We start from the raw sequence: 26,572 nt of genomic DNA, 5'->3' as shown, positions 1-26,572 counted from the left end.
CTGTCACCTTTCCGCACCTACTGGATAGGCTGCCTGGTACAGTGCAGTCATTTTGCCATCCAGCCTGTTGTCTGGCCCTGAATTAAGGTTCCCTCCAGGCCACTCCTGTAGCCTATCCTAGCTTAGGAGGGAGTGGGAGGCGGGCACACCTTGGTAGGTAGGGTACAGTTGGGGGTGCAGCCCCAGCATCATAGGCTCTGCAGGCCCCCCTCCCTTCCCTGAGGAAGAAGCAATAGGAGTCGCGTTTTCTCCTCCCCCTCCCATCGCTGCTGAGCTGGGCCTGGGCTGCCAGGAGGTTGTCTTGGCAACGGGAGGCGGAGAGGAGATGCGCTGAGGGATGGAGGTGTATGTCACCGCAGAGGCTGCTGTGTTCCTGCCCCACGCCCCAGGCCCTTGAAGGTACTGAGAACCCTCCCTCATGTTCCCCTCCTCCTGTCCCTTTCCCCGGACTCTCTCTTCCCCTGCCTTATAGGCTGACTTCCATCAAGCAGGGACTCCCCTCCTGGATCTCTGACTCCTACCCAGGGCTCTTAACCTACCTCATTCTACACTCCTGTCTACGGCTGTCCTTTCTGACATCATCTCCTTCCCAGCATACCTCTGGAGACCCTTATACTGGAAAACATGTCTCCTGGGGTGGGGTCTGAAAAGGGCTGGTGATCAAGGGGGGAGGAAACTAGGCGAGAGCAGAGTCAGGAATCTGAAGGGCTGAGTGTCTGATCCCTGGGTCCTTGGTCTTCCAGAGGGATGGGGAATGAATGCTTAGGAGTAGGCCTCCCTCCCCACCATTCTATCAGACCCAGGACGGCCTGCAAGGGTGGGGTTGAAGGGACAGTGGGGACACTGAGAGGCTAGGCTGAGGCCAGGGCTAGCTATGGAGAAGGGCTGGTAGCTCCTCCTCCAAGGCTGTGCCCCCCTCCTACATGTTAAAGGTATGCCCCACGCAGCTCTCCTGGCCTTTTCTCCAGGAGACTGATGTCCCTCTCTCAGCCCAGGTGGGTTTTTTTTTTTTTTTTTTTTTTGGTTGTTTTTGTTTTTCTGCCCCTTCCACAGGGCCCACTGTGGCTGGCTACACCCCAGCAGCTAAGCCTGGATTCCTGGTCCTCCTTCCCCTTTTCTCAGCCACTCAGCTACCTGCCTTCCGTCATTTCTCCTTCTGTCCAAGCCACCCTCCCGTTACAGTCCGTCTCTGTCCTCTGCTGCTCCAGATACACCCCTCCCTTCCTGTCTCCTCCAGTCAGTCCTCTTTTCTTTGAAGACCGATGCTGAGGCCATAGTCTTACCTGTCACCTTCAAGCCCCTCCCCCTGAGATTTTTTTTCCATTCAGAAACCCCAGAACCCCCTCTCCAGATCCTAGCTTTGCCCCAATAGCTGCTGATATCATCAGCTGACCGGCTGTGGGCAGTGGTTACCAGAGCAACGGCAAGGCTGCCTAGGTAGGCAAGTCTGCGGCTGACATGGAGGTGGGGAGGAGGCCAGTCACTGCTAATAGGGGTTAGGGTTTAGGCTTTCTAGGTGCACCCCAAAGCCAGCGTCGGAGGCCTGGAATGGTTGAAGTTTTGCCACAGAGAGAAGGCATGCCTCTTTACTTATTGTGGTGGAATGGATGCCATCTGATAGGAAGCTTCCTTTTTCAAAAATAGTTTTCCTGGGGAGAAGTCGGATCCTCCATTCTCTCCCTGGCCCCTAACACGATTCCCAGGGGGTCGTGGTTACAGAAAATCCAATCTGAGTCCTATGTACTTACGACCTGGTTCCTTCCATCCTTCCATCTACCCTCCTCGGGAGAGGGTTAACATTTGAATGGCCAATTCTGGTGCCCCTGCTATTCCCCATCCCAGAGGTGGGGATCTCCAACAGAGACTCTCAATCGCTTCTGATAGATGGTAGAGCATTATGAATGGGGTTTGAACTGCAGGTGCCTGGAGAGCTGGGTGGGCATAGCTCCCTTCAGTTATCAGTAACAGCCGATAACTTGAACTCTGCTGGAGGGGCTGTGAGTGTGGATATTGCAGAGCCGGGGTGTGGGAAAGGGGGAAAACGCAGCGCGGCCAATTCTGCTTCGTCATGATGCCAGCGAATGAGCCCCTTGTTTGAAATGGATCAGCTGCAGCAGCTGAGGTGAACTGGACCAGCAACACACCCAACGACACACACACACCCACACACACACCCAAACACACACACACACACACACACACACACACACACACACACACACACACACACACACACCCTGGGGCTGGCCACTATCAGTTGGTGGTGGGGAGGGGCCCGCCCGCCCAGCGACCGCTTGTCCTGCCCGCCCACCAGACACCAGACGCGGACTCCCCAGCTCCGGGAAACCAAGCTGGTGGCTTGCAGAGCAGCAGGGTACCGGTGAAGGGGGTGGGGGTTCAGAAGGGAGATCAGACCGCTGAGCTGAGACCAGCTCCCCTCCTTCGCCAGCTCCCACCCCACCCACCCACTCTAAGCCGGCTTTCTTCCTGTTATTTGTGCTTCGCTAAAGCGCGGAGGGGTTCCTGGAGAAGCTGCCTCTTACCTAGATTCCAGAGAAAACGCGGCAACCCGTGGACCAGGGCCTAGGCCCTTTACCTCTTGGGGCTTCAGAGAGCCTGGGCCCCACTGTCTGGGAGGAGGTAGGTGGCAGGGTCTCTTGCCTCTCTTTCTTTCCGTAAGAATTTTGGGTTGTACCTCTGGATCTGGCCATGGTTTGGGGTGTTAATTATCAGGGGTGCTAGGACAGGGTCAGCTTTGGAAAATGGTCAGTAGAAGAATAGGCCTAGGTGGTCAGACAAGGTGCTCAGCTGGGTTTGACCTGATCAAACTCCCTTCTTATTTGGGAGTAAGGATCTAGGCTATTGGCATGCAAAGAGTCCATATGGCCCCCCAGCATGGGGGTCCTCCACCCTGCCTACCCTAGCTTCTGTGGCTAGAATTTCAAGGGGTGGAGCCATGGGGGGTACAGTCAGTGGAGGGAACTGTTAGCTTTTCGCTGAATGATGCAAGACATCTTTGGCAGCCTCCCTCCCGCCAGACCAGGTGCCCTCCAGAGTGGCAGGGGTTCAGCGAGGGGCCCAAAGCTGCTGGTTTACAGCCCACTCTGGAGCCCCTCCTAGCTGAGGTTGGCTGGGCTGGGGTAGGGATTCAGTGAAGAATGAGGCTGTGTAGCAGGGCGTGACTGCAGAGCTAGCCTGGCTCTCTGCCTGCCAGCAGTTAGTATACTGAGAGAGAGACTGGGTGCTGAACAGACCTGGAGAGCCTTGGGGTCCTAAGGGATTTTTCCTTCCTGGCACCAGACACAAATCACTCCCTTTGCTGGGCAGGCACACCTGTGTGTCTCCTCCCAGAAGACTGGTTGCCAGGCTGTAGGTCTAAGACAAGCAAGGTAGCGCAGTGGGAGTGGAGGGATGTGGGGAAGCCCCCAGGGGATGGGTCAGGTGAGGGCACTGTGAGTATTTGGGTCCTCGTGCTCAGGACGGGGATGGGCTCAGCAGACCATGCCAGGGAGCTGTGAGCACAGATAACGGGTGCCAAGGGGAGGATCAGTGGGTGGGTGCGAGTAGGTGTCCTTAGCACCATGTGTCGTTGTGTGGGGGTCTGGGAGGGAGAGTGGGCGAGTGCTCAGAGTCCCTGTATGCACCCATGTGCAGCTCTGTCAGCAGCCATGTGTTGGGCAGAGCTCTTCTGCCTTCTCATTGTGTGCTCCTGGGAGTCCTGTCTCCATATAGCTAGTTGGTCTTTCTGGGGTGGGGAGAGCATCTATCCACTGGTGGGCGATGTCTGCAGAGTTCTTTCAGAGCTCACATGTGAGGAGAGTGGAGTGGGGATCTCTCCTGAATTCTGAAATCTGGATTTAGGGTGGGAGTTTCCTCCCCTCTCCCCAGATCTGCCAATCCAGCTGTACCTCAGGACTCAGATCTAGAAGGCTAGAACAGGATCAAAGCAAGCCTGAGGGGGCTGAGGGACCTAGACAGGAGGAACTTAACCTCTTCTGAGAAAAGTGCCCAGAAATGGCCAGTAACTCTGTCAAGACAGGAACCTAAGAAAACTCTAATGAGCTCAGGGATATTTGCAGGGTCAGAGGGGAAGGGGGCACTGTTGTCACTGAGAGCAGGTAGACAGGTCCTGGAACAGATGGACTCTGTTATCTACTCCTGAAGCTGCCTGATCTTGTTCAGTGTGACAGGTGTCATTCAGTGCTGGTATGAGGAATGCCTAGTCTAAAGCAATAGGAAAAGGTTCAGAAAACATTGCATGAGAGAGAGAGAGAGAGAGAGAGAGAGAGAGAGAGAGAGAGAGAGAGAGAAAGAGAGAGAGAGAGAGAGAGGAGAAAGTAGCAGGGCTTTACTGGCCTAAGAAAAGGCCAGGGATACGCTTGACTTAAGTAAGGCTTCTGATAAGCCACTGGCCTAAGCAGGCCCAAACTCTGCTGTCCTGTGTCTCACCCCACAATACACACATTCATTGTAGTTCTCGCCCAGTTCCCGCCCTATTGACTACACCACCCTTCTCCCACCCTAGGATGCTGTTTTGGGAACGGGTGACCTAGCTGGAGCCTGTCTTTATTTCTGGCATTGAATTGTTGCCACAGCAACTGTGCAAGTGGGGCTGGGAGGGGGAGAGGGAGAAAAGACGAAGAAGGAGAAAGGAAGGCAGGAAGAAAGAAAGAGACACCGAACGAAACAGAGACAGAGAACAGGCCTTCCACCTGCCTGACCTAGCCCATTCGGCAGGCTTGTTGAACACGTTACTGTCTATGACCTCTCCAGCATGGCTTGATGATGCTCAGTTGTTCCAGGGCCAGGTCCTACAATTTCACCCAGTCCCTGACTCCCAGCTCCTGCCGTACAGGTCAGGTGAGAGGCAGAGGCCCAAGTTCATATTTAAAACAGGATCTTTGGGGATGCATTGGAAAGCACAGGAAATTCCTTTGGCTTAAATACAGCCTGGGTGGAATTCCATCCAGCTTGTCTTCCTTTGGGTGGCCTTGGGTAAGCTCATCTCTTAGTTCTTTCTGTTCTTATCTGTAAGGGAGCAAAACACCAATGTGTTAAGTCCAGCCGGCCTATATGAATAACCCAGCACAGGCACCCACAAAGAGAAAGTAGAACTGCTTGGGGTGGAAGCAAGAGCTGGACCAAGCTCCACCTGAGATGGTGGATCTGTCTGCCTGCTGAACTTTCTACAAGTCCAGGGCTCTTAATCTGGATCTATCCCTGCTTGAAACAAAAGGCCTGGGATGGGTGCGTGCAAACCTGGAGATCCCTGTGGGCAAGTCTTATCACCCACATCCTGGGGAGCTGCAAAGCTCTGGTTGCTGTGGAGATGAGAGGGTGGGTGGTTTGAGGTGGGGCCTGGCTGGTGGCTCAGATAAGGCTGGGGCGTCCAGCTGAAGGTGGGTGCGGCTGAGATGGAAGGACAGGAAGCCTGCTGGCTATTGACCTGAGCCTGGAAGGTTGAAGGGTGCCTTCCGACACCTGGACTGGCTTCCTCTATGGTGCCATACCCCCCACCCCTTCCCTTCTTTCCCCTTCCTTTCCTGCTGCAGCCTGACCTCTTAGTCTGTGCCCACAGAGGTTACAGGACTTGGAGAGTGTGCGGGACCATGTTGGAGGATGGGAGAGGGATCAGGCCCGGAGGAGGAAAGTGAGAAATTAGCTTGGGTGAGGGGACTCCACGTGGGTGTGGTAGGCAGATGCCTGTGCAGTGTGACTTACCGGAAGCTGAAGAATCACTCTCCCTCTCCACACACCTCCTTCCCACCCACTCCCAGCTTTCCTTTCTCATCTTCCACTCCAAAAATGTTTTTTCCCCCTGCTGGCCTTCTGACAGGTTCAAATGTCCCCAGCAAGATCCTTATTCATAGCCTGGGGTTGTACCTTAGTTAGCAGAGTGTCTAGCGTGCATGAAGCCCCTGGGCTGATCCCCACCACCATGTGTAGCCAGGCTAGGTAGTGCTAAAGGTTCCAGCAGTCCAAAGGTGAAGTTCAAGGTCATCCTAGGTTAGGAGACTAGCCAGGGCCACAGAGAGAAATCTTACCTAAAACAAAGAAACCCACAAAGCACTCACTGCCAAAAACCTTTCATTCACATGCAAATGTCCCCACAGAGGTAAGGCTCTGCCATTTAACAGTTCCCCCAAAAGGTGCTGATCTGTGTGCTCTGGTGCTACACAGGGATGCAGGACCCGGATGGAGCCATGGGAGATACTTTAGTGCTGTGGGGCACCTCAGGCAGGGGCCGGCTGTGGAGGGTCTGGGACGGGGAAGGGACAGAGGAGCACAGTAGCTCAACATGAAGTGGTACTGTGGTCAGTGGGCTCAAGTGTGTCCTTGACCCAGTAGTACCTGAAGTCTCAGTTTCCCACGCTTACAACCCCGAGGGAACACTTCATGGGACCGAGATGTCAGGGTGAGGGCGAAAGGCAAGACGGTGAAATTCGGAGCCCACAGTCAATCATGATAGTCTGTAAGCACCAACTATTATATAACTCTGCCCATGGGTGTTTGGAATCATGTTCCTGAATTGGCTGTGTGTAGGGATGCTGGTGCTTGTTCACATGTAACCGTGGCTTTCACGTCTGGCCACATGCCCTGGGGACCCTTCGCTCTCATGGGCAGCCACACTGATCTGTGATGCACCCCACACCTGGTGTTCCGGGTGAGGTGCTAGAACTTAATTCCTCCTGTTGGTCTTTGCTCTCCAGAGTACCCGGTACAGCCCCCCTGTGCTGTAGGCCCTCTGACTGGTTGTCTCCACGTGCCCTATTCTCTTACTACCCAACTTCCTGCCCTTCCCCTTCTCTTGGGAAGCAAGTGCTTTCTCCAGAGCCTGTCCTTCTCCTTGGTGCTGACAATCCTTTGTTCCCTGGCAGCCTCCCCACTGCAGCCTCAAGTCCAGGGCCTTGTACCAGCTCCATTCCTCCTGTACACAAGGCCTTCTTCCCTCACTTCTCCGGGAGCCCTCCTTACTTCCTCCCCAGTGCTGGCCTTCTCAGCCCTCTGCCCTCCTTCCCTTCCCTTCAGCATTTATTCCATACTTCATGTGATGCACTGAACCCTCTTCTTTCACCCCCCAGAGTGGGTCCTGGGAGGACATTTTGACTTTCTTTCCCTGCTAGCAACCTCACATTTAGACTCCTACCTCTAGGCCTGTGGGCCATGATCCCCCTTTGGGTCAAACGACCCTTTCACAGGGGTCACCTAAGACTATCTGCCTATCAGATATTTTACATTATGATTCCTAACAGTAGCAAAATTACAGTTATGAAGTAGCAACAAAAATAATTTTATGGTTCAGGGTCACCCCGACTTGAGGAACTGTGTATTAAAGGGTCTATTTAGGAAGCATTAGGGAGGCTGAGAACCACTGCTTTAAGGCCTCCAACAAGAAACTTCTCCATTCCCCCAGAGACACCCCTCTCCTGACTTTCTACAGCCCATTGCCTTATCTGGGGTGTGTGCCTCTCCACTTTTCATAGAACTTATCTATGTGCAAGTTCTCTTCATGGAGGGGCCTGAATCAGTCCTTTCGTTCACCATTCTGTTCTCCAGGAGGCTCAGCACAAAGCTTGGTACTGTGTTCAGTGGGGAAAGAGATGCTCCAACGTGGGTGGGTGGGTAAGTCAGAAGCATATCTACTACCAGGTGGTAGATGGGTGGATGGAGGGACAAGCGTTCACCTCTAGGGCTAAGCCATAGGTGTAGACCTTTCCACAATGGCTATTAGCAAAGTAAAACTCAGGGCCTAGTGAGAGAGCACTGACAGCTCTTCAGTGTATACCACGGCACAGTTTGCTCATCAGACACCTACTTGAAGCATTTCACATCAGCAGTAAGAAGGCTGGAGAAGTATGATGCTCTAGAAGGAGAATCCTGGTACCACAAACCCACATTCCTCCTGACTGTCTGATGGAGATGCCTTGGTGCTAGAATTCTTCTTTTGTCTTGTTTTGTTTTTTTTTCAAGACAGGGTTTCTCTGTGTAGCCCTGGCTGTCCTGGAACTCATTTTGTAGAGCAGCTGGCCTCATACTCAAAAATCTGCCTGTCTCTGTGTCCTGAGTGCTGGGATTAAAGGCGTACACCACCACGGACCTGACCTCTGGTTCTAGAACTCTAAAAAGACTTGCATGGCACATTACTGGACAGACACTGCACCATGCCATGCCAAAGGCATTTAACTTGAGATAGTTGACCTTGGACTGGTCCTTAATCTCCGCAAGCCTTGCTTTCCAGCAGCTGTGCAATTGGTCTACCCTGCAGGACTCTTGTAAGAACGAATAGTCTTTGTGTAGCGTTTACCTGTAGCATATAGTACCCAGCACAGCTATTTGAGAACTGAAGCAAGAAAGGATCACAGGCTAAAAGGCCTGCCTAGATTATAGAGCAGTCCAAAGCCAGCCTGAGTAACCGCGACCCTGCCTCAAAATAAAATAAAGGGGGCTGGAGAGGCTCAGTGGGTAAGAGCACTGACTGTTCTTCTAAAGGTCCTGAGTGCAAATCCCAGCAACCACATGGTGGCTCACAACCACCTGTAATGAGATCCGATGCCCTCTTCCAGGGTGTCTGAAGTCAGCTACAGTGTACTTACATATAAATAAGTAAATCTTTAAAAAAAATAAAATAAAAATAGAAGGCAGAGTCTGTGGCTCAGGAGAAGAGCCCATTAAGTTCAAGCTCCAGCATTTCACCAGTGCACACACAAAGTATCTAGTACAGAATGTAAATGTGTTCGTTAGTGATAGCTGGGGTATCACAGTTGCCCTCTGGAAGTCAGCAGCCAGTTCATTTCAGGGAGAAAGGTACTCCACACCTGGAGAACAGCATCCACCACTAAATATCACCTTTGCAAAGCTTGCTGCTCAGCAAAGGGTTAGCGCTTTCAGGAGGCACGAGAACAGGATGGCACTGGCTTCCATGGGGATGCAGGAGGATGAGGAGGTCTGAGGGAGGCAGAGGGGTGGACAGAGGTCAGTGGATGTGGGTTGAGGTTTGGAAGCAGGATAAGGACTGCTGACTGTTTTGGTGACACGGGCAGCAGAATGGTAGAAGTAAATAAAGTACAGGTGAAAAAGATTGGGAGAGCCGGGCATGGTGATACAGGCCTCTTATCCCAGCATATGGGGTCCTGGGCCTGGAGTAGAAGGATTGAGAATTTGAGGTTGGCCAGGGCTGTGCAGTGCAACCCTGTGAGGAGAGGTGGGGAGACTTGAGAGAGGACATGGCTTTTCCCCCAGAAAGAGAGATACAAGTCAGGGACTTCATTCTTTTGTGACTGGCTACAGAAAAAGCCCCCTCAATTCACTGATCCCTGGGGAGATAGAAATACTATTAATAGCTTACCCTCTACATGGAATAGAGCGTGTTTTATTCACTGTTTATGCCCTAACTTAGCTACTTCTTCGGGGCTGGAGAGACAGCTCAGTAGTTAAGAGCATTGCCTGCTCTTTCAGAGGACCCAGGTTTGGTTCCTAACATTCACATGGCCACTCATCTGTAACTCCAGTTCCAGGGGATCTGATGCCCTCTTCTGGCCTCCATGAACAGCAGGCATAGATGTGGTACACAGACTTCTAAGCTGGCGAAAGCTGGCGACAAACCCATACACATAAAGATAAATAAACACATACTATTGATGTGTCTGAGTAGCTTATGACAAGAAACTGTTCCCACCTCTCACTTCGTTGGTTTAGACAAGGTTTCACACTATAATTCAAGCTGATTGGAATTCTCTATGTAACCCATGCTGGCCTGGAATTCAAAGCAATCCTCCTGCCTCAGCCTCCCAAGTGCTAGGATGCTAGCATGTGCAGAGTGTAAATGACTTACCCTAGCCCACACAGCATCCGAGGAGTAAGTAGTCACTGCTTAAGGCCAGGCAGGCATCCTGGCTTGAGAGGTCTTGCTTGAAACCACCACATGATCCTCCTTTCCCTTCTGTACACAGCTCTCCTCAGTCTGTGGCTGAGGATTGGGAGGGCCAGTATTGGGAGAAGGGAAAGGAGGAGAGTTGAAGGAGTGGCCAAGAAGGAGAGGACATGGGCCATGGCCATCACCTAGTACATAGACTGGCTTAAGTTCCTAGGAATAGACAGTGTGAAAGGGGACCGAACAGCAGGCACTCATAGAGCAGTGTGACAGCCCCTGAGAATGCTCAGGGCATTTTGTGGTGGCAGAGATGTACCCCAGAGGTATTTTACAGTGTCTACAACAGCATAATGCCTGCCTGTAAGGAACAGAGAAAAGTCCAGTGCGCTAGCTTCGGAGGACCAGCAGCAGCTCTAGGTCATGGCCATAGCGTCACCACCCCACCCGATCCCCTTCCTAGGGCCTCTTAACTAATGACTCAGTGTCCCCTTGTTAACCTTCTGGGGAAAATAAAAGATTTGGCTGAGCAAACTCTGGGGAGTGAAACCAGTGGCTGGAGTGGGAGGGGCCAGCACCGCTAGGGAGAGGGCCCGGGCCAGAGCAGAGCCAGGGCAGGGGTGACAAGCTTGAGGATATAGAAGCCTGTCCACCCTGGGATGCCAGCTGACCCCTGCCGTCATTTCCTCTGAAGCCAGAGAACAATGACTTAAAAAACAAGTGCAGCCGGCTCACGCAGCCGCCGCCTGGCCACATGCACGCCCAACTCCCTAGTGCTGAATCCAGCGCCGCGGAACCTGGCAGCCTAACGCCTTTACTGGGGCTCACTGTCCTTGCAGCCACCCGCGGTCAGCAGCCCAGAGAGGCCCGAGGGATGAGGACACCACAGAGTGGTGTGACGCCCTCGCTGCAGGAGCCGGGCCGAGCCTGACGTCTGTCCTCTCCACGTGTGCACCGGCCTCCGAGGGAGCGGCCGGCCAGTGGCTGCCGCATGGAACGTCTGCAGAAGGTGAGCGGGTTGCACCCCGGGCCAGGGTGGGGATTGCTGCTCTCCCAGGTCCGCTCGGGAGTCGCCGGCGCCACCTGGTGGCCACCTCCACGCGGCACGCTGGGTTTCCCCACCCCACCCCATCCTGAGGCCTAGGGCAAGACCCACTCCCACACCCTCGCACCCACGCGCATGCCCACTCCGCCACCTTCTCGCTCTCTCCAGCAACCTCTTACCTCCCCGGGGAGCGTCAGCTCCTCCAGAGACTCCAGTGTGCCCGGCTCTCCCTCCAGCATCGTGGTGAGTACTGATGTTGGCCACCTGCACCTCAACTGGGAGGAGGGAGGGGCGGATCCCCTCCCCCCCTCCCCCCAGCCCCTCCCACTCCGGTCCCCGACTCCTCCGGCATGGAGGGAGGTCCTGTGAACTCTTGCAGGTGAAAAGACCCAGAGATCCCAGCGGAGGCTTCCTACTGCCTTGGAAAGGGCTGGTCTAGTTGCAAAGAGCCTCAGAGGCAAAGAGGTTCTTTTTTTGTTTTGTTTTGTTTTTAAAGGGACCTTCCAGAGAGAGCCTGATGAGGCAAGCGATAGTCCCAGCATTTGGGAAGTGGAAATAGTAGGATAAGGAAGTTCAAGGCCAGATGTTTGAGGCAAGCCTTGACTAGATGAAACGCTGTCTCAAAAAAAATTTTTTTTTTTAAAGATTTATTTATTATATGTAAGTACACTGTAGCTGTCTTCAGACACCTCAGAAGAGGGCATCAGATATCATTATAGATGGTTGTGAGCCACCATGTGGTTGCTGGGATCTGAACTCACGATCTTCAGAAGAGCAGTCGGTGCTCTTAATGACTGAGCCATCTCTCCAGCCCCCTACTTAACGCTGTCTCAAAAATTAAAATAAGCGTTCATTCTAGGTCCTTAGAAGGAACAGAACAGAGTTATTAACCTGAGAATTGACATCTAACATGTTTTCCTGATAACCAAGTCCAGCCAGTGAGTCCACGGTCCTAGTGATGCTATGGAGAACTCTTCCATTTGGACCATTTCCCTTCAGGCCAAGATGGACAACCAGGTGTTGGGCTACAAAGACCTGGCTGCCATCCCCAAAGACAAGGCTATCCTGGACATTGAGCGACCTGACCTCATGATCTACGAGCCCCATTTTACCTATTCCCTCCTGGAACACGTAGAGCTGCCCAGAAGCCGGGAGGTAAGAAGGGTTCATTTGTGCAGGCCTGAGGGGAGCTGGGTGAGCGGGGAGTGGGGATCCTCCCGGCAGTCCTTCTTGGAGGTAGACACAGTCTATGCACAGGAGTGAGCACCTGCTTGGGCAAAGTGAGCTGCAGGCTCAAGACTGAGGTGTGGCGGGGGAAATAGCAGGAGCAGCCACAGCTGAACGGTGGCCACATGGAGAGAGGTGGGGAAAGCTGGAAGAGAAGGAGCTCCAGAGATTCTAGGCCCTGGAGTGGTGAAACATTGTAGCCTCGGTTTGCCCTCGGTCACTCAGAAGTGCTGGTTCTTCTTATGCACCTCAGAAGGTAGTATATAAGGCAATGCTTGGTCAGGTGCTCTGTCACCTGTCTTCAGGAAAGGGGTCATGGTCATGGTGACGCTCACCTTTAATCCCAGTATACAGAGGCAAAGGCAGGCAGATCTGTAGAACTTGGAAGCCAGCCTGGTCTGCATAGTGGACAAAAGGCTACATAGTGAAGCCTTGTCTCAAAAAAAAAAAAAAAAAGAAAAAAGAAAAAAAGCAGCCAGGGCTATAAAGAGAAACCCTGTCTTGAAAAACCAAAAAAAGAAAAAAAAAGAAAGAGAAGGAAAAAAAGAAAAGAAAAGAAAAAGAAAGGAAGGAAGGAAGGAAAAAAGAAAGAAAAAAAAGAAAAAGGAAGTTAGTTAAGGCTTGAGCTAGTGACGCAGCTCAGCAGGTGAAAGCACTTGGATGCATGGAATCGGGGTGACTTACATGGGATCCCCAGAACCAATAGTAGAAGGAAAGAACTGATCCCTGAAAGCTGTCCCCTGACCTTCACACACTTGCTGTGGCATGTGCCTGCCCACACTCACACAAAGTAAACATCAAAACAATACATTTGAATTTTAGGAGAAGAAAGTGGTCGTATTGGAGTGAACGGCTGTCAGACAGGAAAGCTCAAGTACCAAGTGCTCCAGGAGAACTGATTCCACTAGAGCTGCTTTGTTGCTTTGGTCCCTCCTTCCTTACCAGGCTCTGCCATCAGGGTCATACTTAGGTCAGGGCACGAGGCACACTACTCTCAGATCTGAGCCTCACATAAAATGACTGAGAACGCTGGGCAAAGGAAGGATAAAGGCCGAGCCAGAGATGGGCAGAGACTCCAGAGGGAAGAGGGTTGGTTAGGAAAGTAGGGGAAGCTGAGTAGATGGGGCTGAAATGGTCCCTCTGAGAATCTAGAGTTTAATCCTACCTGTGACTCTGATCATTTTCCATTTTCTCCGTTCACAGTGCTCCCTGTCACCCAAATCCACATCCCCCCCACCGTCTCCAGAGGTCAGTTGGCTTTAGTCCTGCTTTGTTTGGGCCCTCAGCTCCCCTCCCCCAACATGCCCATCCCCAGCCCAGCAAAGACCAGGGGATGATAGAGTCAGCAAATCCTGGCTGGCTGGTCCCTGGCCAACTCATCAGTCCGCCAGACCCGGGGACTCTTTTAACCCTTTCTCTCTGGATAGGCACCCTGAGCAGGCAGATGGAGTCCCCGAATGTGCTTCCTCTGCCAAAACATTGCCCTGGGGTTGGGATGTGGGGACGCTGGTGTAGGAGGATGGGAAAAGTGGCCTGAGGTGAAGCCATGTACATGGGAGTGGGGAGGGGTAAGGGATGGAGGCTACAAGCTGCATACTTCCGCATAGGTGTGGGCAGAGAGCCGGACGCTTGGAATCATCTCTCAGGCTTCAACACCAAGGATCACAGGGACCCCCAGGACCAGCCTGCCCCATTTCCACCACCCTGGTAGGTTTTGTTGTCAGCCTAGCTACGTCCTTTCCTTGGGACTTCAATTTTCCTTCAGGATCCCCAGACCCCTTACTCTCCGTCCCTACTCTTTGGGTTTAGATCTAGCTGGATCCTATGGTACTAGGATGCCAGGCAGAGCTAGCGGTGATAGTGGTCCTGCTATCTCTTCCTTCTCACCTACCCAGAAAAGTGCAGGAAGGCCCCACCTTCCTGAAGCATGGTCTGAGCTGTCTTGCTCATGGCCCCTGTTCTGTTTAACTCCATTTTGTGCCCGGAGCCATCACCCCTGTCATCATGTCCCCCTTTCTCATCCGCTCTTGTTCTATCTCTCAGAGACTACCCGCCCGGATTCTAACATCTACAAGAAGCCACCCATCTACAAGCAGAGAGGTGAGGGTTCCCCTGACTTCCTGGGTGCTTCTTCTGGCACCTCCTGGTGGGGTGGCGCGGGGCCATGTTTTGAGACTTGGGAGGGGATGGAGAATAGCTCCTCCTAGCCTGTAAGGCCCCGGGCTCTCTCATGTGCATCATTGGCTGAGTTCTCATGGGTGTGAAGGAGAGGTGAGGGAGCTGGGGCTGAGGGTGGGGCCAAGCTGGCTGGCTGCGCATGGTTGGCAGGGGTGGCGTGTGGACTGACCCTGGATCTATCTGCAGAATCCGTGGGAGGCAGCCCTCAGAGCAAGCACCTCATCGAGGACCTCATCATTGAGTCATCCAAGTTCCCAGCAGCACAGCCCCCTGACCCCAACCAGCCAGCCAAGATAGAGACTGACTATTGGCCGTGCCCCCCATCGCTGGCTGTTGTGGGTAGGAAAGCCCGGGAGAAGGAGAAGAGGCCAAGGATCCCCATTCACTACTCTTTCTTGGTGCCATGAACCCACTTGTAGCCCACCCCTTGGCCTTTTGTACTTTCCTCAGTTGACAGTTCCTTTCTTACCTCTCCCTGTACCTCTTTGTGTTGCTGTGCAGAAATGTTCATCATTTCTTCCGCTCTTTGCTTATCATCATCAACATCATCATTTTTTTTTTTTTTTTGAGTCAGGGTTTTCCTGTGTAAGAGCCCTGGCTATCTTAGAACTTGCTTTGTACACCAGGCTAGCCTCAAACTCAGAGGTCAACACCTGCCTCTGCCTCTGGAGTGTTGGGGTTAAAGGCATGCTCTACCATGCCTGGCCCTCATTGTTATTATTATTTTTTAAAAAGATTTGTTTATTTTATGTATATGAGTACACTGTTGCTGTCTTCAGATGCGTCAGAAGAGGGCATCAGATCCCATTACAGATGGTTGTGAGCCACCATGTGTTCCTGGGAACTGAACTCAGGACCTCTGGAAGACCAGTCAGTGCTCTTAACCACTGAGCCATCTCTCCATCCCCTCATTATTACTTTTTAAGGTTTTATTTTATTTGAACTACATGTACATGTGTGTATGTGTATGTGTGTGGGGGGGTATGTGCATGAAAGTGCAGTGCCTAGGAGGCCCAAGGCAAAGGGTCACTCTGGAGCTGAAGTTACAGGGGGTTGTGAAGCACCCCCTGCAGGTTGCAAATGGAACTCAGGTCCTCTGGAAGAACAGTGCACGGCCCTAACCACTGAGCCATCTCTCCAGCTCCTGTTCATCACTCAGTCACTTAACAGACATCTCTCAAGCTTCTGCTATAGCCAGACCCTGTGACAGGACATTTGGAAAAGAGAGAAATAAATGAGAGAAGGGTCTTGGTCCCCAGTGAATTTAAACATGTGTTTCTTATCCAGTTTATTATTTTTTATTATCTTGTTATTAATGTTACTTGCATTGTTATAATTGTTATAATTGGGACTGTCCTGGGCCTCCTACACATTAAGCACATACCTACCACTAAGTTACATGTGCTCTCCGCTCTGTACTCTGTCGTTTTTATTTGTTTCAGATGTACTTATTTTTATGTGCATTGGTGTTCTGAATGGACGTCTCTGAGAGGATGCCGAATCCTCTAGAACTGGAGTTATAGACAGTTGTGAGCCACCATGTGGTTACTGGGAATTGAACTCAGGACCTCTGGAAGAGTAGCCAGTGCTCTTAACTGCTGAGTCATCTCTCCAGCCCCTTACTTTGTTTTTTCTGTTTTTTTGTTTTTTGTAATCTTTATAAAAAAAAAAAGGTTTATTTCTAATTTATGTGTATGAGTGTTTCTCTCTCTCTCTCTCTCTCTCTGTCTCTCTCTCTCTTTCTCTCTCTCTCTCTCTGTGTGTGTGTGTGTGTGTGTGTGTGTGTGTATAGAACTCAGGGAGGCCAAAAACGGGTGTCAGCCTCTCTGGAACTGGAGTTAGAGACAGCTATGAGCTGCTGTGTGGGTGGTAGGAACCGAACTCAGGTCCTCTGCAACAGTAGCCAATGCTTTTTTTTTTTTGTCTGTCTGTCTGTCTGTGTGTTTTTAAAAGACTTTGTAGCGCTAAGCATGGCAGCACATAACCATACCCCAGCTATGGGTGCCTGAGGCAGAATGGTTACTTGAGCCCAGGAGTTGAAAGCTAGCATGCACAGGCAGCATTGCCAAGACCGCACCTCAGTTTTTGTGAGGTCTGTTTGTCTGTTGTCGTTTTGTTTTAGGTTTTCAAGACAAGTTTCTCTGTGTAGCCCTGGCTCTGGAGAGCAAGGCCTCTCACTTATTTTTCTCTTGCCCCCGAATCAATGTGGCTATATTAGAAGCTTGAGAGATGTCTGTTATGTGACTGAGCAATGAGCACGAGCTGGAGAGATGGCTCAGTGGTTAAAGTCGTGCACTGCTCTTCTTCTTTGATTAAGTAAAAAATAAGAAAGGGTTTAACCAGGTGTAGTGGTGTCCTCGGGAGGCAGAGGCAGGCAGATCTCTGAGTTTGAGGCCAGCCTGGTCTACAGAGTGAGTTCCAGAACAGCTGGGGCTACACAGAGAAACCTTGTGAAAGAGAGAGAGAGAGAGAGAGAGAGAGAGAGAGAGAGAGAGAGAGAGAGAGAGAGAGAGAGAGGAAGAAGAAGAAGAAGAAGGAAGGAAGGAAGGAAGGAAGGAAGGAAGGAAGGAAGGAAGGAAGGGAGGGAGGGAGGGAGGGAGGAACTTTGTAGTGTTCTCTCCAAGGTCCAACCCTGTTCCACAAGCTGGAGAAGCCCGTGGCTGAGTAGCCACATTGATTCGGGGGCCTCTATCTCCTAGAGACAGAATGGAGGAAACGGAAGGCATCTCGAAAGGGGGCAGAGGAAGAGGAGGAGGAGGAAGATGATGACTCTGAAGAGGAGCTTAAGGCCATCAGGGAGCGGCAGAAAGAGGAACTCAGTAAGGTAGCGTCTTGCTCCACCATGCCCCTCCCCCCTCCCCCACCACCCTCGGGTCATCTAGGTGGTAAACATTCTGGCCTCATAACCAGTCTAAAAGGCTAGTGCCATAGAAATATCTGCATTCCAACTGGTGGGAGGTGCCTCTCCTTTCCCAGGATTCCTGGGCTTTAGGAACTGCTGCTGTTGGAACAGTGGTTCTAGACATTCAGATCCAAAGCTCAGGAAAAGGAGGTGCACTAGCACCAGGTTTCAACGGGCTGACTGAGGGGTCACCAAGAGAAGATCCTGACATGGTGACCAAGAATAGAGAAACCACGGAGGAAGGCTACCACCGAACATCTCTAGCAAACCTAATGCGTTTGAGTGCCCAGTAAAATCAGTGTGGACTAGCCACCTGGGAAAGCCATTGCTAATCCTCCCGGTTTGAACCCCAAGTTTGCATTTTCAGAAATGGGAGGCTGGTGTCTTAGGCTGGGCCCCATTCTCCTCTACCCCCAAACAGGTTACTTCCAACTTGGGAAAGATGATCTTGAAAGAAGAGATGGAAAAGTCATTGCCCATCCGGAGGAAAACGCGCTCTCTGCCTGACCGGACACCCTTCCATACCTGTGAGTACTGTGTAGTGGGCTCAGGACCATCTGGCCAGGGGTGGGGGTTGGGTGGACGGGTGTGAGTGTAGCTACTAAAGTAAGTAAGTACTGAGAAGTGTGGCAGGCAAGGGGGACAGAATATCAGTGAGTACTTTGAAAGGCCAGGGAGGTTATTTTTTAACCATTTCTTTATTTATTTTATGTGCATTGGTGTTTTGCCTGTATGTGTCAGTGTGAGTAATTCAGATTCCCTGGCATTACAGACAGTTGTGGGCTACCATGTGGGTGCTAGGAATTGAACCCTGGTACTCTGGAAGAACAGCCAGTGATTTTAATCACTGAGTCACCTCTCCAGCCTCTCCTAAGTCTTAGAAGAGGCAAATAAATGGTTCCAAATGTCAGGAACAGCCTGGGAGCAAAGGCCAGGAGCTTGAACCAGTGTGGCAGCTCAGAGAACATGGGCACCGAGTAGCCTGCAATGAGGCAGAGAAATGGATTCAGGGGCCTTGAGTTCTGGACCTTTGAGCAACCCCAACTAGTCTGTACTTCTCTAGAGCCTGGTATCTGGAGATGAGAAGGACAGAACTAAGCACCCCAAGAGAGAGGCATAAGAACTCTTAAAACCTGACCTTGGAAGTCATGAAGAGTCACTGCTTTTGCATTCTATTGGTCAAAGCAAGACACCAAAGCTGGCACGGTGGCACAAGTCTAATCCCAGAACTAGGAGTCTAGCCTTGGCTGAAGAGTCAAAAAAAAAAAAAGACCCTATTAATTGGGGCATGCTTAGTCCATTATCATCATGTCAGGGAATATGGTGGCCTTCATGACACTGGAGCAGTGACTGAGAGCTACATCTTGATCCAAATGCAGAGAAAGAGAAAGCCTGGGCCTGGCATGGGCTTTTGAACCCTTAAAGCCCACGAACAAGGCCATGCCTCCTAATCCTTCTAATCCTTTTCAACAGAGCCACTCTCTGGTGACTAAGCCTTCAAATATATGGAGTCTCTGGGGAGATGATTCTTATTCAAAGTACCACAGACACTATCGCCAAAACAACAATAAAAAAACATAGGTTTTCTAGAAATGAAACTAGACTCAAGGTAGAACAAGTCTGTCTGAGATTTAAGGAACTACAAGGTTTCATTGCAAAAAGGAAGCAAGATATATAAAGAGAGTTACAGGTCTGGAAACAATCTTCCCAACTGGCTTGTAGCTGAACATATTAGTCATCCTCTGTCGCTGCTGTATGGAAATACCTGGCTAGACCTGTGGAGCAGGCCTGTAATCTGAGCTGCTCAGGAGACTGAAGCAAGAGAATTGAACATCTGGGTATAGTGGTGCATGCCTTTAATCCCAGTACTTTGTATGCAGAGGCAGGTGGATCTCTGTGAGTTCAAGACCAGCCTGTCCTACATAGAGAGCTCCAGGACAGCCAGGCTACATAGAGAGATCCTGTCTCGAAAACAAAACAAAGAAACAAACAAAGAAAAAAAGTTGAAGGCCTACCAAGGCTCAGAGTGAGTCTAAATCTAGCCTAGACAACTTAGTAGACCCTGTTTCAAAAAAAAAAAAAAAACCTTTTAGAGCAGGGCTGGAGAGATGGATCAGCAGTTAAGAACACTGGCGTCTCTTCCAGAAGACCCAGGTTCAATTCCCAGCACCCAAATGTCAATTCACATAGGGTTGGCCCTTAGCCCTGAGACAATTCCTCCTCCTCCAACTCTTCCTCTTTCTGTATAACTCCAAAAAGATCCAACACCCTCACACAGACATACATGCAGGCAGAATGCTAATGCACATAAGACAAAGGGAAATAAACCATTTAAACAAACAAACAAAAAACTATTGGAGCCTGGTTTGGTGGTGCACACCTTTAATGCTGGTGCTTAGAAGCAGATGAAGGCAGATCTTTGTGAGCCTGAAGCCACCATGACCTAGATGGGGAATTCCAAGTCATCTAGAGTGGTATAGTGAGACCCTGTTAAAAAAAATCATTTGTTTTATTTATGGGTGTTTTGTCTGCATGTATGTCTGCACTGCATGCATGCACAGAAGCCAGAAGAGGGTATAAGATTCCCCTAGGACTGCATGGTGGTGAGCTGCCATGTGGGTGCAGGGAACTGAATTGGGAGTCCTCCAGAAGAGCAGCCACTGAGCCATCTCTCTAGTTCCAAGTTTATACCTTTTAAAAAGGTGTGTGTGTATGTGTGTGTGTGTGTGTGTGTGTGTGTGTGTGTGTGTGTCTGTCTGTCTGTCTGTCTGTCTGTCTGTCTCTGTGTGTGTATGATGTATGTGTGTTGAGGATAGATATCAGAGAATAACTTTGTAGAGTCAGTTCTATTTTTTTCTACTTCTATGTGGGTTCAAGGGACCAAATTTACATTGTCTGGGTTGCAAGGCATTTATTTGCCTTTACTCCTTGAGCCATCTCTCCAGCCCTGTTCCTACCTTTTTAACTTCTCATAATTTTTGAAGCTTTGCAATATGCTGAAACCATATCCTAAGAATAACACATCTTTTGGGGTTCAGAGAAGAGGGAATAGATCTGAGAATTGCTCAGATCTAATCCACTGAAGCGAATCCTATGACCCATCAGAAGGGCGGATAAGGGAGAGAGCTGTCAGGGCTTTATCCATGTAGAGCAAATAGTTGGGAACTGAGTTCGGTAAGCCAGAAGCTGTAGGGTCTGCAGCTAATATGTGTAAGAAATGGGAAAAGAGGCCGGACGGTGGTGGCGCACGCCTTTAATCCCAGCACTTGGGAGGCAGAGGCAGGCGGATTTCTGAGTTCGAGGCCAGCCTGGTCTACAGAGTGAGTTCCAGGACAGCCAAGGCTGCACAGAGAAACCCTGTCTCGGAAAAACAAACAAACAAACAAACAAACAAACAAAAAACCCCAAAGAAATGGGAAAAGAAAGTAAGATTACTCATGGAAAAAGGAAAGGGAAATTGGGTGACCAAGCCTGTAGAACATTAGTGCTTTAGCATACTAGCATACTCAGTAATGACCCCTGTGTTCAAGGGCTACATAGTGAGCCCCCATCTTTAGAAAAGGAAAACCTAGACTGAGGAGCATGGGGAGGAAATGGAGCCCTGTGCTTGGGAAGAGCCCATGGAAGACCTCCTCTATGGAAGGAAGGACCAGGGCTGCTAAGCCAGAGGCTTGACTGCTTGGTGGGAATATTGCAAGGTCTTTCCTTTGTGGGATGCTAACTCATAGCTGTGGGAGTAAGAGAGGAGATGTGAGCTAATCTGTTGCTAGGATTTGGTAAGGCAGGTGCTGAAGGACTTCAGTGCCAGGCAGCTGGCTCCAGGGCATAATTCTTTGGAAGAGTGTAGAAAACTGGAACAAAAAGACACAGTAGGACTGGAATTTATTTGCTTTGGTTTTTGTTGTTGTTGTTTTGGTTTGTTTGTTTTGGTAGGGGTTGTTGTTTGGTTGTTTGGTTGGTTGAAGGTATGCCTCCAGACCTCTGCCTACAAAGTACTGGGACTAAAGACATGCACCACTATGCCCAGATGCCTTAAATGTTCAATCTCAGGTAACTGATGATAGCCTCAAACTTCTATTTTGCTGAGGATGGTCTTGAACTCCCTGTCCTCCTGCCTTTGCCTCTCAAGTGCTGTGGCTATAGGCATTTGCTGCCACATCCAGAACTGGAAAGGGACCATGGCTAGGATGCATGAAGAGCACTCAGGACTCAGGTTTCAGGTGGGTGGGAAGATTTGCAAAGGGCATTTTAAAGAATATAAAGTCTATAGTTAAGGCCTGGAGAACGAGAATCATACAAATCATCCCAAAGGGTGGATTACGGTCTCAGTGTTCCAGATTCTTCTATTCAGCTAAAGAGATGAGCTCTGTGACTTCCCTTTTGGCTTTGTAAAAGTTAAATAGTCAAGTTTCCTCCTTACTATCACTTCAGCACAAGACCCTGGATATATATGTCATGTGGTTGTGTAGGTTCCTGACAGATCTAATCAGGCTTAATGGCTGGCTCAGAGTCATGAATAGGCATTACCTTGGAATCGTCACTTTCAAACACAAACATTCTATCCTAGTTGAAGTTTCCATTGCGGTGATAAAACACCATAATCAAAAGCAACTTGGCAAGGAAGGGTTTCTTTTGTCTTACAGCTTGTAGTCCACTATCCAGGGAAGGGCAGGGCAGGGACCTGGAAGGAGGAACTAACTGGTGCAGAGGTCATGGAGGAGTGCTCCTCATGGCTTGCCTGGTTTGTGTTCTTATACTATCCATGACCACTGGCATAGGGGTAGCACGGCCCACAGTGGGCTGGGCCCTCCCACATCAATCATCAGTCAAGAACCCGCCCTCACAGGCTTGCCCACAGGCCAATCTGTTGAGGGCATTTTCCCAATTAAGGGTCCCCTTTCCCAGGTGATTCTAGGTAGTGTCAAGTTGACATAAAAAGAGCCTGCATGCATTCTGAAAATGATTCTGGGTGGAAAATGTTTATATGTACCTGATGCATTGTAATTCTGTCCATAAAAATATAAATGTTCCTTATTATTACAAGTACATGATGTACTTCAGCAATGAGTGGTGACTGTGAGAACCAGGGACCTTCTTTCGTCTCCCCTTTCCCATCCTTTTAGTGTGTTCTGGGAATCTGAACTCAGGTTCTTGTGTTCTGACAGCAAACAACCCTGGGCCAATCCCCAGCCCTGAGAGCTGCTCATTTCCTTTGAAAGCTTATCATTCCTTATCCAAAATGCTTAGGATTTGAAGGGTTTCAGATTTAAAGAGGGTTTTGTTTCATTTCCTGGATTTTAGAATATTTGAATTAACTTTACCACACTGGAGACCCCCTAATCCAAAAATGCAAAATCAGAAACCAACATTTCTGAATCCAAAACTGAGAACCCTACCAACAAGACTGAAGACGTTTGGAATCCAGAGGAGACTGGATTTCAGATTTTGGACTTTTGGTTTAGAGATGCTAAACTTATTTGAGAATAATCGCTGGGTTCCCAACCCTATTTTGTTCTCAGGCACTGAACACCGTAGACTTTATAGGACTGATGCTTACGGTGTTGAACCTACCTATGCTGGACATTTAACAAAATGCCTGTCGAAGCAACTGCAATAGGATGTCAGCATTTCTATTAATTAAAGATAAAGGAGCTTGAGGCTGGCCCACACTGAGAACGGTAGTTTCTATCTTTGTGTGGTGGTAACTACCTTTAATCCCAGCACTCAGGAGGCTGAGACAGGCAGTTCTTTGTAAGTTTGAGGCCAACTTGATCTACAAAGCGAGTTCTAGGACAGCTAGGGCTATGCAAAGGAAACCCTGCCTCAAAACAACAACAACAACAACAAAAGAATGCTAGTTTCTAGACGTGGTGGCACATTTCTGTAATCTCAGCACTTAGGAGGCTGAGGCAGGTGGATCTTGAGTTCAAGGCCAACTATGGCTACATAGACCCCTGGATTTAAACAAACAAACAAAACAAAACAAAAAAAAACCTTGTTGCAAACTAATCTCTGTAATTATAACTAGAGGTGTTAAAAAATGTTGTCAGCTAGGCAGTGGCTATATAATCCCAGTACTTGGAAGGCGGAGGCAGGTGGATTTCTGAGTTCGAGGCCAGCCTGGTCTACAGAGTAAGTTCCAGGACAGTCAGGGCTACACAGAGAAACCCTGTCTCAAAAAACCAAAGGGGGGAAAATGTCATTTACAAAAGGCACAAGTTGCAAATGATCTTCAGTAACATAAATAGGAAGTGTGTATGTATATATGTGTGTGTCTAGTGTAGACAAACAACTATACAGGTATGTTCATATGTGGAGGCCAGGAGAGGACATTGGGTGTCCTGCATTATTGCTCTCTGCCTTACTTGAAGTGGAAGCTGGACTGGTGGTAATCCCCCTGTCTCCACCCCACACAGTGCTGTGTTTACAGGTGCACACAGCTCTGATCTGCTTTTTATGTGCGTTCTAGAATCCAAACTCAGGTTGTCATGCTTGCAGAGCAAGCCCTCTTACCTACTGAGGCAGCTACCTAGCCTCAAATGGGAACTACTGTGACTGCATTCACTGTGCTAAGATGACTGTGTCAGAACTGTGCTGTCAAGATGGTCAGAAGTTGACCCCCGCTGTGAATGCCACTGTCATCCCTTTGAGATTTCACTTAGAGCTGTTGTGTATTTTGTAGGTCTCAGACTTACTCCATGGTGGCTGAAGTGAAATGAGCCTCAACTTTGCCTGGGGTTCCCACTAAACTTTTGGCTCACTTCTAGGTAGAAGAGGAAAGACAGAGGCTCAGCAAAAGCCACAGCTAAAGCTTTGCTGTGGAAGTGCATAGAGGCCTTGCTGGGTTCTGGCCTGGGAAAGCCATGAAGGCAGCTCTCTTAGGGAGGACAGTCAGGATCAATGGACTAAACCCGGGGCCCTCTTGCTCTCTTTCAGCCTTGCATTCGGGAACATCTAAATCCTCTTCTCTTCCTTCCTATGGCAGGACCACCCTGAGCCGGGTAAGGCCTTAGGACCAAGCAGGGGCTGCGTGGGAGAGGTGTGCACCCACCATGCTTCTGAGGGGCCAAGCTTGGAGGTCTTGGGTGGTGGGAAGCCCTCAGGGTAAAGGAGACGGTTGAAGGTTGTCCCCAGCTTCCTCTGATTTCTTTGCATCGTTTCCTAGCTACAGTCCACAGAATTCAGCCCATCGGGAAGTGAAGCTGGGAGCCCAGGTGAGCAGTGGGGTCACACGTCGCTGGGACGAGGTCCTCCACAGACTTTGTAGGCAGCCTATGTCCAATGTGGGCAGTGGTTTAAGATCAGGTGAAGATGCAGGTTCTGAAGCTGTCTCTAAACCTTGGCTCTTGTCTCCTTAGGCCTGCAGGTGAGTGGCCCCTGGAGGGGAGCAGGAGAAGAAGCTCAGGAAACCAAAGCCAGGCATGGGTTACTGGTGGGGGAGGGGGGTACGGGCCGACAAGTTGCTTGGCGAAGACTGAAGACGCCTTAGGGTAAGGTTGAGAAGGTCCCCCTGACCCACTCTGGCTCACTGCGGCTTTGGTCTCCCCAGAACGGAGAGGGCCAGAGGGGGAGGATGGATCGGGGGAACTCCCTGCCCTGTGTGCTGGAGCAGAAGGTGAGGGCAGGGGACCTGACCACCACAGTGGGGTGGGCTTCAGGGAGGGTGGTGAAACCCACCAAGCTGAATGCGCTCAGGGTGCTCCTGGAGATGACAGGGTGCGGGGTGGCGGGCAGCAGGGAAGCTGAACAAGATGAATGGCGAGATGGCATGAATCCCAGTGGCCTCTGCAGCGGGACCAGGGGAGTCAAGAGGGTTGGTTTTATGAGGACAGGAGACTAGGCACCTAAGAGGGCTTTCTCTGCCCCTCCAGATCTATCCCTATGAGATGCTGGTGGTGACCAACAAGGGAAGAACTAAGCTGCCTCCGGGTGTGGACCGCATGAGGCTTGAGGTAGGCAGAGAAAGATGCGTGGCATGGGGGAGGGGCCGCCCAGTGGGACTGCCTTTGACTTTGAGGCAGTAGAGGTTACCTCCTTAGTCACTCAGTTGCCCATGTCCCCACAGAGGCATTTGTCAGCGGAGGACTTCTCTAGGGTCTTCGCCATGTCTCCCGAGGAGTTTGGCAAGTTGGCCCTGTGGAAGCGGAACGAACTCAAGAAGAAAGCGTCTCTCTTCTGACATCCTTGCCAGCTCGCCCTGTCCGTGACAGTACCTTCCTTCTGCTGCTTCGAGGCCCTGAAGCTGGGGCTGTGAGACCCCACAGCGTCCTCTTCCTCTGCTGGCTAGGAGCAGCAGGAGGCAGTGCAGAAGCGTTGGGCTCCGTTCCTCAGGGAGAGAGCCAAGAAGTGCACAGTCCCAGAGTCATGAGGCATGGCCTTCTTTCCCCCCCGCGACGGGCCAGGGGGGCCTTACCTTTTTCCTGGGCTCCACTGCCTAGCCAAACCCAGCCCGGACTCCAGCACACAGTCAATGTTTGCACCCGTTCCCTGTCTGTCACCCCACATGAGGGTCCCCAGAAGACAGTGAGGAGAAATGAAGGGGGCTTAGTGGGGAGGTCTGTCTGCTGTCCTGTACAGGGGGAGACAGCGGCTCTGGGACCCTGTGCCCGTCCACCCAAAGGCTCCAACCAGCTGCACTACTGACAGCTTCCTGCAGAAGCCTGATGCTTCTCTAACTAGCAGAAGCAGGCTCTACCTGGGCCTCCAGCTGGGAGGTCATCCTCCCTCTAGCTTGTTTGTCCTGTACTTTGCAACCCCTAAGCTTCAAACCTCTTGCTCAAGACCCAGGGCTTATCCAAAGCTGTGGCTAAGAGCAGAGATGCTGTTCACACAACGCCTCACCACCACTAGCCTCCAGGCAAAACCAGATAGGATGCACCCTTCTAGCACCTGTCCAGGGACCACTGAGTCCAGGCCTCAGCCCCCCTGACATGGGATGGAGAGGCCTAGCTTGGGGCATCTCTGAGAATCCAGGCTCCTAGGTCCCTCCATTGCCATGCATCTCCTACTGTGCTCTCTACAGAATGTAATTTATTGGGGCACCCTCTGCTGCTTCCCTGACTCCCTGCCCTACTTAATTGCACTTCCAGTCCTGTCTGTCCACATATGTACATGTATATAATTATACATATATATATATATATTTTGCCCAGGTCTGGGTTTCGTTTTTACCCAGACCCTGGCACTCCCTGTCCACTGTGTGTGTGATCATGCTGGGAGGGGTAACTGCTTGGAAATTAAAAGGTTGCACTGGGTCCTTAAATCTATTGTTTCCATCCACGCCTGTGCATGTCAGACAAGTACTCTACCACCACCAGTAGTCTTACCTCTTTAGTTGCCCAGGCTGGACCTG

General features: G+C 50.7%; 1 protein-coding gene across 8 annotated transcripts; it reads left to right on the top strand.

The window, feature by feature from the left end:
* The first annotated feature begins 267 nt into the window (after window positions 1-267).
* On the top strand, window positions 268-26,482 carry Dmtn (dematin actin binding protein). 8 transcript variants are annotated; one of them, XM_031361570.1, is made up of 17 exons: window positions 274-399; window positions 2,511-2,640; window positions 10,708-10,877; window positions 11,082-11,156; window positions 11,913-12,068; window positions 13,344-13,388; window positions 13,748-13,847; window positions 14,184-14,240; window positions 14,505-14,657; window positions 17,018-17,142; window positions 17,642-17,747; window positions 24,157-24,221; window positions 24,386-24,434; window positions 24,579-24,586; window positions 24,770-24,835; window positions 25,092-25,172; window positions 25,286-26,482. In XM_031361570.1, the coding sequence occupies exons 3-17, from the start codon at window positions 10,860-10,862 to the stop codon at window positions 25,397-25,399; spliced, it is 1,218 nt and encodes a 405-aa protein (XP_031217430.1). In that variant the 5' UTR covers window positions 274-399; window positions 2,511-2,640; window positions 10,708-10,859; the 3' UTR covers window positions 25,400-26,482. The 8 variants fall into 8 exon arrangements, with proteins under 8 accessions (XP_031217433.1, XP_031217430.1, XP_031217436.1 ...); XM_031361571.1 differs by lacking the exon at window positions 274-399 and adding an exon at window positions 2,160-2,374; XM_031361573.1 differs by lacking the exon at window positions 2,511-2,640 and having other exon boundaries at window positions 268-399.
* Window positions 26,483-26,572: the final 90 nt, after the last annotated feature.

Source organism: Mastomys coucha, unplaced genomic scaffold (genome assembly GCF_008632895.1).
Source record: "Mastomys coucha isolate ucsf_1 unplaced genomic scaffold, UCSF_Mcou_1 pScaffold9, whole genome shotgun sequence".
Classification (NCBI taxonomy): Eukaryota; Metazoa; Chordata; class Mammalia; order Rodentia; family Muridae; genus Mastomys; species Mastomys coucha.
Note: the sequence above shows the minus strand (reverse complement) of the source record. Positions and strands in the feature narration are given on the sequence as shown.